Source organism: Salmo salar, chromosome ssa20 (genome assembly GCF_905237065.1).
Source record: "Salmo salar chromosome ssa20, Ssal_v3.1, whole genome shotgun sequence".
Classification (NCBI taxonomy): Eukaryota; Metazoa; Chordata; class Actinopteri; order Salmoniformes; family Salmonidae; genus Salmo; species Salmo salar.
In genome coordinates, this window is record NC_059461.1 from 54,913,777 (window position 1) to 54,931,530 (window position 17,754).

Consider the following 17,754-nt stretch of genomic DNA (forward strand, 5'->3'; position numbering starts at 1 on the left):
TTTTTTCTACTTGAAGCCCTGGTTGTCCTGAAAAGACACTGGTAAAACACTTCAATGTGAGGCTAAATATGTGGGCAGAGCAAGCAGTGAAATTTTTTTCACTGGGAAACCTAGGACAAATGGAGATAAGACTATGTACAAAAATATGCGGCTGTTAGGTCATAGCAGCTGTCCGGTATCGGTACATACAGCACTGTTAACTTAAACTCATCCATGACACAATGAAGACACAATGAAGACACAATGAACTTCAACCTAATTTCCTTCCTTTTATTTGGTATTTTTCAAACAATCTCTCAAGCAATCTCTCAATGTTTCTACATTTGGATAGAATGTTTGTGTTCTAAGAAGACATGGCTTAGTTGCTTCAGTGCCTTCTCTATGATTCAAATATCAGTCTCATGTAAACATGACAATTGCATTTGAGGATGAGTGATTGACAGCTGTATATGCATGTTGTCCCTTTCACCTTAAGCCTCACATATGGCATTTGCAGTGTAGATTTGGGTTGTAATAGATTGGGCTGGTCAAGTTTGGTCATAGTGGTGTGATACTAGTGAGACTGTTCCTACTACACTGGGATAAGGTTGAGGCATTAAGACAATCTGTTGGGCCTGTTGTAGCTGCAGTAAGAGGGCGAAGGGGGGAGGAGGGCAGTGCGGGGCCTGGTGGAGAAGGGAGGGGAAAGGACAAGGGTCAGTGGTTTAGTATTTATTATTGAATCTGTCGGGTGGCCCCGTACGACATGCCAGTTTGGCTGGCCCCTTTGTTGGAGCCCATCTGCAGGCCAATCACACCCTTCCCCGCCTTCAGCTGGTCGTCTGTGAACTCCCTCCGGTTCTCCTGGGCTTTCCTGCAAGGGTACATGGACAATGAACTCAAAAACACACACTGGCACAGCACAATACACACCCCAGCTCTAAACAGCCACAGCACTGGCTGAATACACCAGCAATGCAACACCATCACTCTTCACATTCTTCTAACTCACTTGAAGAACCAGTTGGGATCGCCGTGGTAGTTGCCGTCATCCTTGGTGACAGCCACACTGCCGAGGGACATCAGTGTCCTCTGGACTGCAGCTAAATCCTTCCCTGTCACAACAAAATCACAGCAGGGTTTATAAGTCTCCACACCATAGTGACAGTACACTACACAGTTGTATGTGCCCACCACTACATCCACTTATCTGTGGCATATGTAATGCCCTGTTTTGTCATTGTGATTGTTTGATGATATGCGAGATGGACATGCTTTGCGAACCTTCCCAGAGGTCCACGGTCTGGAACATGTCGGTCTTGATGACACCGTAGCTCTCGGCAGCAGTCAGGAACTGTGAGATCTGTTCCATCTGTTTGAAGGCCATGCTTGAGCTGGCTATCTTCTTGATGGGCTTGTTGTCCTTATGCAGGCTGTTAATGAGCTCACTCAGGACCTGGGGGAATAGTAACATAAAGCCAAGAGTATGTTGGCAGAAAATAACCATCTGTACCGTCATATACTCTTGTGGGGTCCCCCAAGGTTCGATACTTGGCCCATTGTGGTTTTAAATTGTATATGATCATCATCTGATTTCCAAAGTGTTTGTTTCTCCATTCTATACACAAATCTTAAGATCGAATAAAGATGGTCAAAATAAATGGCTCATATGAATTCTGAATGTTGTTAAGTTAAAATGTATGTTTCAGTCTGAGGGGTCTTAGGCATTAGGTTGGTACTCACACATCCATCCTTGAGCCAGTCCTGGAAGCCCAGTTTGCCAGCCTCAGGCTTCCCAACTCCAGATCCACACTGGGCCACAATCCACTGCACCAAAAGCTCCTCCACCTCAGCGTCGTACTTCTTGTCAATCTTGTCCTGCACCACCCGGCTCATGCCATAAGATGGACCTTTGTTGGCCATGCCTACCTGAGGTCCCTTTCCCACCGAGAGACAGAGTGGAGTAGAACAGATATTAAATCGAGGAAATATGGATATTTATGTGAGGAAAGGGAAGTTGTTATATGATAGGATTCCCCAACTGGTGTTTTCTGACAATTTCTTCGGTTAATTTTTCTGAGTTTTCTGAGCATTTTTTGTTATTAGTTTATTGTTGGACATAAAAGACTAAAAACACCAGTGATTTTAATTTTGGAAATCTGTTCCTGAGTATTCCCACGAATAATAGAGAGATATAAAGTATGTGATTGTATACAAATGTAAAGCAAGGTTTAAAATAATTATGTTTTAGTAAAATCTTATAGCCGTTTGGGCTTCTTGCGGTCAATTTACAGTTTACAGATTATTTGTAATTATGTTCCGGCCCCCTGATTATCCACTCAAGAAACAAATCGTCCTGCGCCTGAATATAGTTGATGATCCATGTTCTATAATATCTGAGAACATCTTGATCTGGTATTAGACCTGAAACTATTCCATGGTTAAGATTACATTGTGACATTGACTATGTATAATGTATGTTGTATGACAGTTTCTATATAAGTAGTGCCTGAGGTGAGCATGTACACCTCCATTTGCATGTCACTTGTGCTATAATCTGCTATCATAACTAATACAAAGGGACTCCTTTTTCCACTGGCCCTTGACTGAAACAGATATGACCTTAGTTGCAAGTCAAGCCATTTCCAACAGCTCTTTGGATATATATGCAGATTTGCATGCGGACACATTAAGACGTTGGACAAATGGCACATTCACTCACAAATACGCCTGCGAACACTTATACACACACATATATAGATGTCATGCATTTATAAAGGCGTGTATTTGAGCCGCTCCCTCCAAAGCTGATTGTCTCCGAATGCACACCAGTTCAGCCATCTGCATTAATTACGGAACTAAATATCAGGAGCCAAGGTGCTGTACAATGGGAGCCCTAGAATCAGCAGAATCACTCTCTTTTTGTGTCTCTCTGCCTCTCTCAAGCACACTAGGCGCCACCAACACCATTGCTTGCAAAACTGTTGCTTTTGGGCCAAGCTGCCAAGTGCAAAGCCCATATCAATGCACACGTATCACCTTGTTTGCCATCTTGATGTCAGGATACCACGACTTGTTGTGCCTGGGGGTTGAAGGTCAAATGTTAAATGTTACCACCTGGAGTTCATCTTCATCCTGATTGGAGGTCATGCTCGGTCCTTCCCCAGGCTGCTGTTGGATGGGGTAGCCAATGGCAATTGTAAGATCTGGTCACTTCATGTGTCTCAAGGAGCCAGTTGCCTTATCTACACAAAATAGTTCCAAAGGGGTTCTTCGGCTGTCCCCATAGGAGAACCCTTTTTGGTTCCAGGTAGAACCCTTTTGGATTCCATGTAGAACTCTCTGTGGAAAGCGTTCTACATTGAACCCAAAAGGGTTCTACCAAAATGGTTTTAAGTGTGTTTTAGTTGAACCCAACTACTCACACTCCACCACAAGGTCAGCATGGACCCTTCCATACCTAGTATTTGAATGATGACCTGTAGCAAGCTCAAAAAACCTTACTAGCAGCAACACAAGCAACAAATGGAAGACAATATTATTCTTCAATCTTTATGCTTATTCTTTCTTGTGTTTCTACAAAAAGATTCATTTGAAACTCAGCTCCCATTTTTTCCCTCCAAGAGTTCCTGAATCCACATTGTGCCTCCACTTCCTCATTCCCATATTGACTCATCAGTTTAAGTCAGGCAACACTTAAGAGAAAATGTATCGATCAGCTGCCATTAACCTAGTTTTCTGAGCCAGCAGTCATTTGTTGAACATTGGCATTAAGAGCATGTATCTGTGTCACCACATTGTGTTGGATTGGCAGCCATCAACACACAGCCCTGGACTGTCTGGCACTGTGCCCAGTCAAACATTACTGCTGCTCCATCATGCAAAGAAGTAGACCAAGGCATAGTCCTTCTAGACACTATTTGCCAACAATCCAGTCACACGAATATGAAGCCTTCAAAATACAGAAACTTGAGGTAATTTAGTGTTTCAAGCTGCTCAGTTGTTTCATGGAACCTTATTGACAGACTGCTGTAGTTCACAGGTGATCAAATGAACTCTTAACCATAAAGACAAGAAACGTGCCTAATATGCCCCACATCCTCAGAGTCAGACCACAATAAGCTCCCAACCTCACCCTAACACACTCAGTCAAACCCTCGCACAGTGCATCATTATAGAAACATTACAGAGGAATGTGAGGAATGTCGGGCTGCTAGCCATGTCATTACTTTTTCACTCCAGTTGGTCTAGACCTATGCTTCATAAACAAGCATTTTAACCAATAGAAATTAGACTGGATGTTCCTCCAATGTGGAAAGCCCCTTTATTCTCTGTGCTACTGCCAGTACAGGTCACAGCCCTCCACAGAGGTGAAATGGATGGCCTGAGAGGTCAGTTCACATGGGACAGGACCCTGGTTCCATTATGGTATTTATGTGTGCTTAGGGACCTACTGTACTGTTGGGTTTGGCATCAAGCCCTGTCTCTGACATCTCCAGTCCAGAACAGTATGTCAGGCTGGCCTGTTGGTTGGCTCAGTCTGGGGTGTCTCTGTATGTATGTGTATGTGTGTGTGTGTGATGGGGGGGTCTGTATGTGTGTTAATTACATAGCTATGTTTCTATTTTGACCTGATTATAGTGAGTTCTACATTTGGTAGGACATGTAGATTATGTGTTTGGAGTATTGTCATTCAGTCTCTGAACTACATGTTGCTTCTCAACTGCTGGTACTACAGTATGAAACGGTTTCCACTTATCCTAATGAAAATATGACATCACCATCCATCTCTCCTTTCATGTCTGTTTTACTTCTGTGTTTCTGTCTCGCCATGGTAACACAGCTGGCTGTCTCACCATAAAGCAGTTTGAAAGCTGTGGTCTGTGAACTGTGGCTAAAGCCATGACGTAATGCCAGCGGCGCTGCAGTGCCACTGAAATGGAGCTCAAGATAGTCTTATCTCCTGCTGCTGGTCAGCTATCCTCTGGGACTTTACTCCTGCTAGGCCTACTGTACTGTAGATAACTCCACAGCTACTGAAGCTGCTGCTGTAGTTCTCCAGTGTTATCTCTCTGTCTCTCAAACACACTTCCGCTCACCCACAGAAAACATTAGGCTGAAAAACGGTATTGATTAATCCCACATGATCAATGAAAGCCGCTGTGTTTCTGTGTTACTCGTTTGCATCTTTGTCTGTGTGTGTGCGCGTGTTTTTCTTCTTTGGAAAGTGTGTCTGCCGTGGACTTTTGTTGGCTATTGAATTCCTAGCCAAAGCTAATGTACGGCACTCCGTCATTTGCAAGTGAAAACTGAGCTATGCAAGTGTCTCTTACAAGAGGAGCTGCTGTGCTGCCTATCCCAGATCTCCTTCTGTGACCAAACTGGTCACACTGTTTTCTCTGTTACCTTTACATCTTTGTGACTGATTTGGATGGTTATTCTACAGTAGAAACACGCTAGCTCATATCAGAACTACATATCCCATCCGTCTAGCACCTGGTATCCCATTGAGCAAGACACCATCCCACATAGATCAGTAGTATTTGTGTGTATATTCACACCCAGTCACACACATGATGGAGTATGAGACACACAGACATACAGTATGGATGATTAGTGAAACAGTGAAAACATGGTTAGAGAAACACAATGCTCTGACAAGGTTACTTTTCTCAAAGTCTTAACTGATGACATAGCTGACAGACAGCCATATGTGTCTTCTGGCTCTGTACACTCAGGATTCCATCACAGGACTGACAGACAGACAGACATCCCTCTCAGTAAGGTGTTCCTCTGACTGGAACCCAAAAGCAGCGACAGTAAAGAGATATACTCACTGTGTTAAAGTATGAAGCGAAGAGTCTTTCCTCTGTACAAGCGCTGGGTCAGGAGGTGTGTGTGTGTCCGTGTGTGTGTGACTGAGTGTTTGTATACTTCTAGCTCCAGCAAAGTCCTCCCTCGGAAAAGTGCTGGCTTAAAAGGACCAGACAAGCTGAAATGACTTCACTTCTCGTAAGCCTTGTTTACACCTTGTGCTAACATGTGAGTTTCATGATCTCATCAATATGATCCTACCACTATCTGATAAAGGTTTGTCACGTCTACACATTGTATTAAAATGTGTCTCCTATCCGTCCACTGTGTCCGCATTGTGACTATATTAGTTGGTGGCTCCCTGTATGCAAATTATTTGACAGAAATTATTTCAAAATAATATGATTTTATTTATTTTAAGACAATTACGGAAGCCATAAATCAATGGTGCTACCTGTCAATGATGGTATAATGATGAGTTAAATGCTTTGACCACTCAGATCTGTTGACACTTGATTGATATCCAGACATGATGCATGTCTGACTACCTCCTAAGATGGTCAGGAAGATCTGATCACTATCAGATCACAATGTGTCTTTTAATCTACACCAATCAAAACATTTGGGCACAATCGGAATGTGGACAAGAACAGGACTCAGGGCGCATGTTAGCACCATGTATAAACGTGGATTTAGCTAAGGAGAGAGGGAGAGAGAGAGTAAATAGGAAACCACAGCCTTAAAAGGGCATGGGCTTTCTGTCTACTCTCCTTCCATCCCTCCCTTCTTTTGTCTAGTGCTTTCCCTCTCTCCTCCCCTGTCTTTCTTGATTTTTATTTTTTTCTTGTCTGTTTAAAAAAGTGCATCCTTATTTGGGAAGGCCTGTTCAGTGCGAGGGGAGCTCTGCCAGGAGGCTCTGGTTTGGTCAGCAGGAATACTCCAAATACTTCACCACGCCACTCCATCAGCAGAGGAGAGAGAGAGAGAGAGAGAGAGAGGCGCTGCCTGGGAAGAGAGAAAAAGAGAGGATGGAAAGGGAGGCTTGAGCTAGAGTAGGAGGCGGTGATGAATAGAGGTGGTCGTTAAGGGCCCATCAGGATATCAGGCCCATGGATAGTGGCACAGATTGTTTCAACAGACCACATCCGTTCTTTCCCCCCCTTCATATTTCGCCAAAGTCTGTTATTGATGTCAGAAATTTGATGAGAGGGGGGGGGTGACCACAGAGATGGGAGGAGGAGCGGGAGGAGTAGTAAAGGGAGGAGGAGGAGAGGGAATCTGAGGTTGAGAGAGATAAATGAGTGAAGACAAGAGTCATCTCACCATCAGAGCACAGCAGACCTTTTATGTCCAGGATGCTCCTCAACTGGCCTGCTGAGTTGTGTTTGGGCGAACGTGTGTGTGTGTGTGTGTGTGTGTGTGTGTGTGTGTGTGTGTGTGTGTGTGTGTGTGTGTGTGTGTGTGTGTGTGTGTGTGTGTGTGTGTGTGTGTGTGGTGAGAGAGAAATGGGGGTGGGCAACCGAGGATGCGTGGATGTCATAGTTAGTAACACATTCCCTTCTTATTACCAACACTCCTTCTCTTGCCAGACCCCAGTAGTGTAAACTCACTTTGCCTCACACCCAATGCCAACCATTGTTTCCTACATTAAGTCAGTTGTTGTGGCTTCTGTCTCAGTGTCTCCTCCTATCTAACCAAGGTATCACAAGCCCCTTTTAAACCTGGTGCTAACATGCACCCTTTGTTCTTATCTTGTCTACATTCTGAATGTGCACACATTTTTGGAGAGGTGTAGAAGATTAAACGATACATTGTGATCTGATCTTCCTGACCACTTCTGGAGGTAGTCAGGAATGCATTGTGTCTGGAATCTGGAAATCAATCAAATGGAATATTTCCAGAAAGATCACCAGTCTCAGTAACCAGACTTTGTAAAACACAAAAGGCCTTCAGGTATGTAAGTAAGCTTCGGACAAATTTACATTTTCAAATGTATTTATTTATAAAGCTCTTTTTACATCAGCAGTTGTCACAAGGTGCTTATACAGAAACAAAGCCTAACCCCCAAACAGCAAGCAGTGTAGATGTAGATGTAGAAGAACGGTGGCTAGGAAAAACTCCCTAGAAAGGCAGGAACCAGGAGGAAACCTAGAGAGGAACCAGGCTCTGAGGGGTGGCCAGTCATATTCTGGCTGTGCCGGGTAGAGATTCTAAGATTGCATGGCCATTAAGGCCAGATAGTTCATCAAGATGTTCGAGACAGATGGAAGAATTAGAGGAAGCATATAAGTTCACACAGGACACCAGATAAGACAGGATAATTACACCAGATAGGACAGACTGACCTTAGCCCCCCACACAGACTATTGCAGCATAGGAACTGTAGACTATTGCAGCATAGATACTGGAGAGTGAGTCTGGGGTCAGAGGACACTGTGGCACCGTTCTATAATACCCCTGGACAGGGCAAACCAGACAGGATATAACCCCACCCACTTTGCCAAAGCATAGCCCCAACACCGCTAGAGGGATATCAACAGACCACCAACTTACTACCCTGAGACAAGGTTGAGTATAGCCCACGAACATCTCCACAGCACGAGCCAGAGGGGGCAACCCACTCAAATCGAGCGAAAAAAGGCTGGCACGGAGTGACGCACCACTCCTACAAGTAAGCTTTGCCCTAGCCAGAATGGCCCATATGGCAGTAGCCTACAGTTTGCAGCACGAGGCAGCTTTAATATACAACTCCTGGACAGGATGGTAGTCTGTCGCAGGGCCTTACCCCCAATCCATCTATTTAATGCTGATTGCCAAGCAGGTCCCATTTTTAGTCTGGTATGACTCGACCAGGACCTCTCCACTCTCTCCATGTGAAGCAGTGTCGCAACGCCTTATATTTTAGCGTGAATGCTGCAGCAGAAGCTAAACTCCTTCGTCCCTGTGCGCCCACGTCAGTTTCCCGTCCAAATAATTGTACAAACCGCAACCGCTGACGAGTTTTGCTTGACTAAAAGACACACAGCCTTTCTATGCAACCAGAGTGTTCTTACGGTTGTCATCACCTTCGGAATGGTAAATGTACAGGGGTGCCTTAGCATATGATACTGTGCACTATGGATCTATTACCATTCAATAATCATCAATTCATTTATTGAAACAAGACGAACCTGTAACAGTATGCATATTGTCATGTCAAAGCAGCACTCTCTCATTCACTTTAAATCCCAGTCTCCTGGAATGATCGCCATGTCTCTGTTTAAACCCTCACACTCTGAGATTTTAATCTGATGTGTGCATGTGTGTGGATGTTCGGCATTTGTGTATGTGTGCGTAGGGTCATACGTCAGAGTGAGTTTATAAGAGTGGAGGAGTTTGCTTACATCTAGCCCCTCGCTGGTTTATAATAAATTAGGATAAACAGTGAGAGACGACATATGTTTACAGGGTTACACAATGCCGCCAGAGGACATGTACACTATGTCATCCAATATCCCCCATAATCTCTCGAGCTCAACATCTCATTGCTTTTTTTCCATTTCAGGAAATACAGTATTTGGGGTTACATGTGCCCTCTAGTGGGCAAAATGAGTCAACAGTTAAACAGTACACAGTGAGTGTATTATGTATCTGGAATGGCTACTAACATTACACTGGGGCCTATTCAATCAAAGCTGGTTTCTGGGTTTGTCTGGCATTCTTTTATACACTGCATGAATGAGCATTTGTATTATTTTGGTGAATAAAACAGTGTTAAATATGTTTAGGTTTACATTATTTTAGATTCTAAGATATACTTATTTTAACCAACTCAGTGGCCTTGTGGTTAGAGTGTCTGCACTGAGATTGGAAGGTTGGAGGTTTTATACCCGGTTTGAGTCATACCAAAAACTCAAAAAATGGTACCCGATGCCTTTCTGCTTGGCTCTCAGCATTAAGGAGATGGTTTGTTGGTAAGGCCCAGCAATAGTCTAGTGTCCTATCCAGGGGGTATACTTGTACATCAAACTGCGTCACGCTACAGAATCAGATAGGGTTACAGATAGGGTTCCTGCCCTATGGACCATTCTGCCTCAGGCAACGCTTACTTACTTATACCGTATCTGATTTAATAGGGCTCAAGGTGTTTTATCACACTTGGGTTCAAGCATACATTACCTTTAGAAGTCAAGTGCAGTGTGCTTGTTCGACAATGCTCCATTGATTGAATCCTGGCCCAAATTTGTTGAAATTGTTTTCAATTATTATGATTCGTTTATGTACTGTTTTGTAGCCTACTTTATCACACATGATTTGTGTACGTAATCGCCTCACATAACTGAATTTGGTACCAATGAACACTTTGATTATAAATTGTTTTGGTTTGATTCGTTTTTTGAGAACAATTAAAATGCTTCTACTTACATGTTGCGGTCCCTTTCACCAATATCTACATTCAATGCATCCCTCTTTTCAACCAGTTTACTGTAATACTCTCATGATGTCATGGGTCTCATCCCAGCTCTTGGTGGAATCCATAACAGATCTGTAAAAGTCCTCCAGGCAGGTAGCCTAGTGGTTAGAGTGTTGGGCCAGTAACCGCAAGGTTGCTAGATCAAATCCCTGAGCTGACAAGGTAAAAATCTGTTGTTCTGAACAAGGCAGTTAACCCACTGTTCCTAGGCTGTCATTGTAAATAACAATTTGTTCTTAACTGACTTTCCTAGTTAAATATTTTTTTTTACAAATAAAAACATGGTAGAGGCAACAACATCAAAATCATAGTCGCTCTCCTCACTGGCAATAGTGAAGATCACATTCTGAGATCTTCCAGTAGCTCCACAATGCTCATGAGGCAGTGAGTGGACTGTGTAACCCTGCAAGGGGCCCTTACCAGGTACGGACAGCCAGGCCAGCTGACCCTGGGACTTGCATAGGGCAGAGAGGTCACTCCCTGAAGTAGTTTGTTTGTAAACACTCACAAACTACCTGCTACTCAAAGAAAAAGCAACAAAGAAAACCTTAGAAACATAGAAAAACCCACAACCAGTAGTAGTACGTTTTTCTCATTGTTATTACTGTGCATAACATTATCATCTATTACACATGGAATACGTAAGAGGTATGAGCTGCATTATATTCCTTACCTAGTGGATCTTTCTTGACTCAGGCTTAACTGTCAACATCCACAGGGCGGCGACAGAGTCCATCAGGCAGAACGTGGTGAATAAACTCTAGTCATTCCGAGGAGGCAATATCCTTTTATTTTTTAGCCAACCACCTCTTTTCATTCAGACGACATTTGTTCTTTATTTGATCAAGCTGAATAAATATTTGTATGATAAAATGTTGCATTACGATTATAACTATTGTATGCCCAGCCTGATGGTCCCCAAGGTACAGTTCCACCGCTGCTGCTGTAGCGATTTTAGCAAACAGTGACAGTGCAACTCCTCTTGCAGATCTTTTGGTAGGGATTGCCTACGTACCCCATTATGTAGGCAGACCTGCAAACCACTGCGACAATGACAGTTAACCCTTTGGGGAGGGATTGAAACAGGTTTCCGGTGTATGGTTTGTTACACTATCCCCTCTGTTCGGTGGAGTGTGTTCCCATATGTCACTATCGCAAGTCCCTACGTCACGTAGGCACACCACTCCAATGGCCCCGAAGAGACCATCCCACCACTGCCACCAGTGTAGCGATTTTAGCAAATAGCAATAGTGCAACAATCCTTGCGGATCTCTCAGCCCATAGGCATACCTGCTACCCACAATTGGAGCAGTGGCGGTAGCTATTAAAAGTGTAGAAACGGGTTGCTGACTAATTGTAAGCACGTTGGCTAACTGTAGGGCGAAGCAGTTAACTTATTTACAGTTAATTAGAAACCGCACCACTCTTTGCTAGGAAACACGACACTATCACAAAAAAATACACAAACAAAAATGTGTTGAGGTGTTCCATGATGTCTGGAGGGTTTGTCTCCACGCTTCACAATAGCAAGTCGCTCACGTGAGCACACCTCTCCAATGGCCCCTAATAGACTAACTTCTCGCTGCCACACAGGTAGCGATTTTAGCGAACACCAATAGAGCAACTCCCCTTGGGGATCTCAAACCTGGATATCCCAGTACCGGGGGATTGTAAACTGGCCTTCCAATCTAGTTATTGTTATGTAGCCTACTTTACATGATTTGATGTTTGTAATCACTACGGTGGACTCCACAACACATTTGTAAAAACTCCTCCAGAGAAATGGGAGAAGCAACAAACATAACAATCATACTCACCTTCACTCTTACCTGTGCCAATGGTGAAGATCACAGGCTCAAACTTTCCAATGATGTTGAAATTGCAAGAACATAATTGATTCAAGTTGTTCCAATGACGCTCTGTAATAATCCACCAGAGAGACTGAAAAGTCAGATGAATATTAGCTTGCCCCAGTGAGGTTGAATTCAGATTTCACAACTTCTCTGCTTTTCTCGGTGTTCTAGGCATGATGCAACAATGCTACTACAATGTGGGCCATTTGCTCTGATCTGATCTATTTCTATGGTTCTGTGGGTCTTCGTCAATGAATTTCAATGTCAAGACTTTAATATTAACAAAATAATCAATAGATAAGTGTTTAGTCCATTTTAAATTATGACACCAAGTCCTATAGGCCATTAACTAAGAGAAACTGCTCATTTGGCTAGCAGTAAATACATACAATTCCCTAAATCAGAGATAAACTTCTAAAAACATAGGCTTATCTCTCGCCTGTCCCGGGGGACAAGGTCAGGCGGATAAAGCCATATTATTTACTCAAGTAGCCTACTGCCAATCTTAAAGGGTCTCGAACCATTTCCGCAGCAGCAGGGCACTGTCCACCAATGAATTGACACGTGTCGAACTATAGCACACTCACACAGTTGATACCAATTGTATTGGTATTGTAGCCTATGCAAATATACACTGCTCAAAAAAATAAAGGGAACACTTAAACAACACAATGTAACTCCAAGTCAATCACACTTCTGTGAAATCAAACTGTCCACTTAGGAAGCAACACTGATTGACAATACATTTCACATGCTGTTGTGCAAATGGAATAGACAACAGGTGGAAATTATAGGCAATTAGCAAGACACCCTCAATAAAGGAGTGGTTCTGCAGGTGGGGACCACAGACCACTTCTCAGTTCCTATGCTTCCTGGCTGATGTTTTGGTCACTTTTGAATGCTGGCGGTGCTTTCACTCTAGTGGTAGCATGAGACGGAGTCTACAACCCACACAAGTGGCTCAGGTAGTGCAGCTCATCCAGGATGGCACATCAATGCGAGCTGTGGCAAGAAGGTTTGCTGTGTCTGTCAGCGTAGTGTCCAGAGCATGGAGGCGCTACCAGGAGACAGGCCAGTACATCAGGAGACGTGGAGGAGGCCGTAGGAGGGCAACAATCCAGCAGCAGGACCGCTACCTCCGCCTTTGTGCAAGGAGGAGCAGGAGAAGCACTGACAGAGCCCTGCAAAATGACCTCCAGCAGGCCACAAATGTGCATGTGTCTGCTCAAACGGTCAGAAACAGACTCCATGAGGGTGGTATGAGGGCCCGACGTCCACAGGTGGGGGTTGTGCTTACAGCCCAACACCGTGCAGGACGTTTGGCATTTGCCAGAGAAGACCAAGATTGGCAAATTCGCCACTGGCGCCCTGTGCTCTTCACAGATGAAAGCAGGTTCACACTGAGCACCTGACAGATGTGACAGAGTCTGGAGACGCCGTGGAGAACGTTCTGCTGCCTGCAACATCCTCCAGCATGACCGGTTTGGCGGTGGGTCAGTCATGGTGTCGGGTGGCATTTCTTTGGGGGGCCGCACAGCCCTCCATGTGCTCGCCAGAGGTAGCCTGACTGCCATTAGGTACCGAGATGAGATCCTCAGACCCCTTGTGAGACCATATGCTGGTGCGGTTGGCCCTGGGTTCCTCCTAATGCAAGACAATGCTAGACGTCATGTGGCTGGAGTGTGTCAGCAGTTCCTGCAAGAGGAAGGCATTGATGCTATGGACTGGCCCGCCCGTTCCCCAGACCTGAATCCAATTGAGCACATCTGGGACATCATGTCTCGCTCCATCCACCAACGCCACGTTGCACCACAGACTGTCCAGGAGTTGGCGGATGCTTTAGTCCAGGTCTGGGAGGAGATCCCTCAGGAGACCATCCGCCACCTCATCAGGAGCATGCCCAGGCATTGTAGGGAGGTCATACAGGCACGTGGAGGCCACACACACTACTGAGCCTCATTTTGACTTGTTTTAAGGACATTACATCCAAGTTGGATCAGCCTGTAGTGTGGTTTTCCACTTTAATTTTGAGTGTGACTCCAAATCCAGACCTCAATGGGTTGATAAATTGGATTTCCATTGATTATTTTTGTGTGATTTTGTTGTCAGCACATTCAACTATGTAAAGAAAAAGTATTTTATAAGATTATTTCTTTCATTCAGATCTAGGATGTGTTGTTTAAGTGTTCCCTTTATTTTTTTGAGCAGTATATTTTCCCTTTCTCTGAGCGAGACCTGCGCTTTTCCCGAGAGCTTTGCCGCCTTTTCCCCCCCATTAAAATTATATTCACCAAATTAAAATGTAGGCCTACATCACGTGTCTTGTTACATACTTAATTTGCAAACTTAAGTTATTGACTACAATCATTATCCTGCTGTTTTGATCGGAACTTGAGGCAAACACCCCTGCCCTGAGCCAGCCTGCTCTGATCTGACTTTCGGCCGCGACAACCATTTTGCTGTCAAATGAAAGCGTTATGAGTCTGTGTGGTCAAAACAGAGGTGGCCGTGGTTTTGAATCAGAATTCCCTTCTGCAGATGAACGAATGCGGTCTCATCTAAATTTGGTCTCGATTTGTTGTCTTAAATAAATGGACTGGTGGTCTTTAGCGATCCATATTAAACAGGTTTCCCAATCATACATAAAAAAGTTATTGACTTGCGAACTACAGATAAGAATTTTCAAGACGAAGACCAAAAGCACACTGGACAATGCAATGTGAAAAAACGACCGAAAATACAAGACAGGCTCAATTCATTTCCAAACAGGGATCCGTATGTAGACCTATAATTCCCCAATTTTCTGAAATTATTAAATTACATCGCATGACTTTTTCAGTCTGAAATGCACATTTAAAAATGCCAAGATATTACAGAAATTCCATGACTTGTCGGAACCCTGACTAAATTCAAAATAATAATGCTAACTACAACAAAATACAAGCCAATCATAATAACACTTAGGTTAGCTAGCCTAAGGCTCATTATCATCAACTTGTATACCTATTTGGTTGTAGGTATCATTATTATTCATTAACTCAGCATTCATTTAGAGATAAATTAATTAATTTAGACCCTATGGAAAGACCACACCTGTGAAGGACCATTTAAAAAAACAATAAACAGAACACGATGTGTCCTGCTTCATGTAACAAACCAGCTTTTATTTTGTTCAAAGCAATACTATTTCAAAGGAAGACTGTCTGAATTTCACTGTACATGGAATATTATTGGTTACAATGGTACACACACACACACACACACACACACACACACACACACACACACACACACACACACACACAATAGACACACTTGGAACATTGTAATTGCATGATTTATTTGAGGCTCTGGCTCTTTGTAGAATTCCATTTGAGTTTAGATGTCGATCAATGTTTGAATATCTGCCTCCATAATTTCATCACATTTGTATTGTCATGCTCAGTATGCCAGTGAGTTGATCTGTTACAAAGAATGTGTATGTGTCTGCATGTATGTGTGCGTGTTTATGTGTTTGTGCGTGCCATATCCGTATGTCTTTGCACATGCATGTATGAATTTATGTGTGTGTGTGTGTGTATTCATGCATGTACTGTACGTGTGTGTTCATGTGTGTATGACTCTCCCCTCTACTCCTGTGTGAAGGGGTAGACCAGGTATCCACTGAACTTGTTGAACTCCTTGGTGTTGCCACACAGACTTCTGCCAGAGAGCAGCTCCACGTACACCTTGTCGCCCTGGCGCCGAGACACCAGCACCGACTGGGTGCCGCTGTCCTCCGTGTCCTCCCGGTTGTCCTCCCACACAGAGGCCACCACTTCGTTGTTCTTCATCAGCTGCACCTTGTGGTAGAGACGCTCGCAGTCCACGCCCACGTTGGAGAAGGAGTGGGGGGCGGTGAAGGTAACTGGATAGAGGACACACACAGGGAGATGTGAGTGTAGGTGTGTGTGAGTCTAGGTGTGTGTGGGGGTGAGTGCGAGTATGTGTGTTTTAGGTTGTGTTATGTTATTTATCCAGTAAGTATGTGGGGAAATGATGTGACAACGCAGTGTGGCGTCCTACCCAGAGCGTCATTGTATCCGTTGCCCTGGTTGAGAGAGATGAAGTAGTAGCGGATTGGCACGTTGCTGGTGAAGGGCCCGAAGCAGTCGCATCTAGGAGTCATCGCCACGGTAAACGTAATCTTATTGTTGCCTGAGTCACAGAAAGAGGGAAGGAAAACAGAAGAAGTTAGGAGCCTGTGACATGAACATTAGGGATATGTCAAGCTTTCTACCATGGTTCCTGACTTATTCTGACTAGGAAACAGACATATTTTCCAGTACCTGTGACTTCCTCGATGTCGTTGTCCAATCAGGTGAGCTGCTCCCATTTGTCCACCATGCGCGTGAAGGTGTGGTCCTCCAGCATACTCATCTCATTGGCCACACAGCAGCAGCCCGGCTGGCTCTTGAAGGCACACTCACAATCCCACTTCCCACAGGGCAGGGCCCCAGTCCAGCCTACTGGGGACAAGGGGGAGGAAGGTGGGAGGGGAGGTAGAGGGAGGATGGGCAGAGAGTAAGGGTCAAAAGTTGTCAAATGAGTCGAAGCAGGACCAGTAGTTTGACATTACGTTTGATTGTTAAGATATGTTTGGGGTGGATAACATACAAAAATAAAAGAGAAAAATTGAGGCGTCATGAGGTTTTCTGTTACCTGCTGCATCTCGCATCAGCTCTAAAGTCCCCATGCCCCCCCCTCCCCCCACAGATCAGACACGGCAACTAACTTAATTCTCTGAAATACTTAAATAGTTACTGTTGGTCATACAGCATTTCTTGAAATTACAATGAAAAGAGACTTTGTTTAGCAGCATTGCACGGCTATGTTCTCTGCTAAGAACCAGCTGTATGTAACAGAATATCTTTGTAGTTCATGTTCTGGTCATGATGACTAACTTTCCCAGTCTACTCAACCAATTCCGAACTCTGAAGTTTATGGAGTATGCCTTGTCAAGATGGTGCTCTAAAGTTACATCAACTTCCTTAATTTCCATACTGGTTTAGTCAACCGCAAAATGGTTGACATTCATCGGTCATTACACCATCTTTGATCTATTTTTTAAATTAATAGTTGATCTCAGTACCCAGATTTGATTTTCTGCGTATGAAGCCTTTTGCTAAAGCAGCCTACATCTATACTGAAACTTGTTTTTTTTAACAAATGGATTGGTTTCACATTTCAAATAACATATCATATTATTCTTGCTTATCCAAAGCTGTCTCTCATCAAAATAGACAATATAGAACTTCAGTATCATTAGCTTTATGTATATTCCATAATCATTGGATAGCTCCTATCTCACCAGACCTGAGAGCCTCCAGACAGTCTGAGTGTAAAGGGACCAAAGGCAGTAGGTACTTACTGTATTGCTGTAAGAAGCCCAAGTCTCGTTTCCTCGTTCTTACAGTAGGTGAGCAGACTTGGGAATCCTCCTAAGACTATGTTTGAGTTTAATGCAGGGGGGTGGTGCTGCCGCGCTATTGATTCGCAGTCTGAGGTCCCACTCCTCCGCAGGTGGATGAGGAAAGCTCCACGCCCATTCCCTGTACACAAACCCCAACCCCAAAAACACAGGCTGAGTGGAGTTCCTAACAGAGGGCACCTAGA

At 44.0% G+C, this 17,754-nt stretch overlaps 2 protein-coding genes across 4 annotated transcripts; both read right to left on the minus strand.

Moving 5' to 3' along the window:
* Window positions 1–256: 256 nt before the first annotated feature.
* Window positions 257–6,056, minus strand: LOC106580821 (transgelin). 2 transcript variants are annotated; one of them, XM_014162281.2, is made up of 6 exons: window positions 5,817–6,031; window positions 3,019–3,061; window positions 1,723–1,917; window positions 1,264–1,435; window positions 992–1,094; window positions 257–853 (listed from the first exon to the last, which is right to left on the minus strand). In XM_014162281.2, the coding sequence occupies exons 2-6, from the start codon at window positions 3,028–3,030 to the stop codon at window positions 715–717; spliced, it is 621 nt and encodes a 206-aa protein (XP_014017756.1). In that variant the 5' UTR covers window positions 3,031–3,061; window positions 5,817–6,031; the 3' UTR covers window positions 257–714. The 2 variants fall into 2 exon arrangements, with proteins under 2 accessions (XP_014017756.1, XP_014017757.1); XM_014162282.2 differs by lacking the exon at window positions 3,019–3,061 and having other exon boundaries at window positions 5,817–6,056.
* Window positions 6,057–15,205: 9,149 nt separating this feature from the next.
* LOC106580900 (complement C1q-like protein 4) lies at window positions 15,206–17,754 on the minus strand. Of its 2 annotated transcripts, none has more exons than XM_014162433.2 (4): window positions 17,510–17,754; window positions 16,428–16,604; window positions 16,165–16,296; window positions 15,206–16,006 (listed from the first exon to the last, which is right to left on the minus strand). In XM_014162433.2, the coding sequence occupies exons 3-4, from the start codon at window positions 16,265–16,267 to the stop codon at window positions 15,729–15,731; spliced, it is 381 nt and encodes a 126-aa protein (XP_014017908.1). In that variant the 5' UTR covers window positions 16,268–16,296; window positions 16,428–16,604; window positions 17,510–17,754; the 3' UTR covers window positions 15,206–15,728. The 2 variants fall into 2 exon arrangements, with proteins under 2 accessions (XP_014017908.1, XP_014017907.1); XM_014162432.2 differs by having other exon boundaries at window positions 16,428–16,607.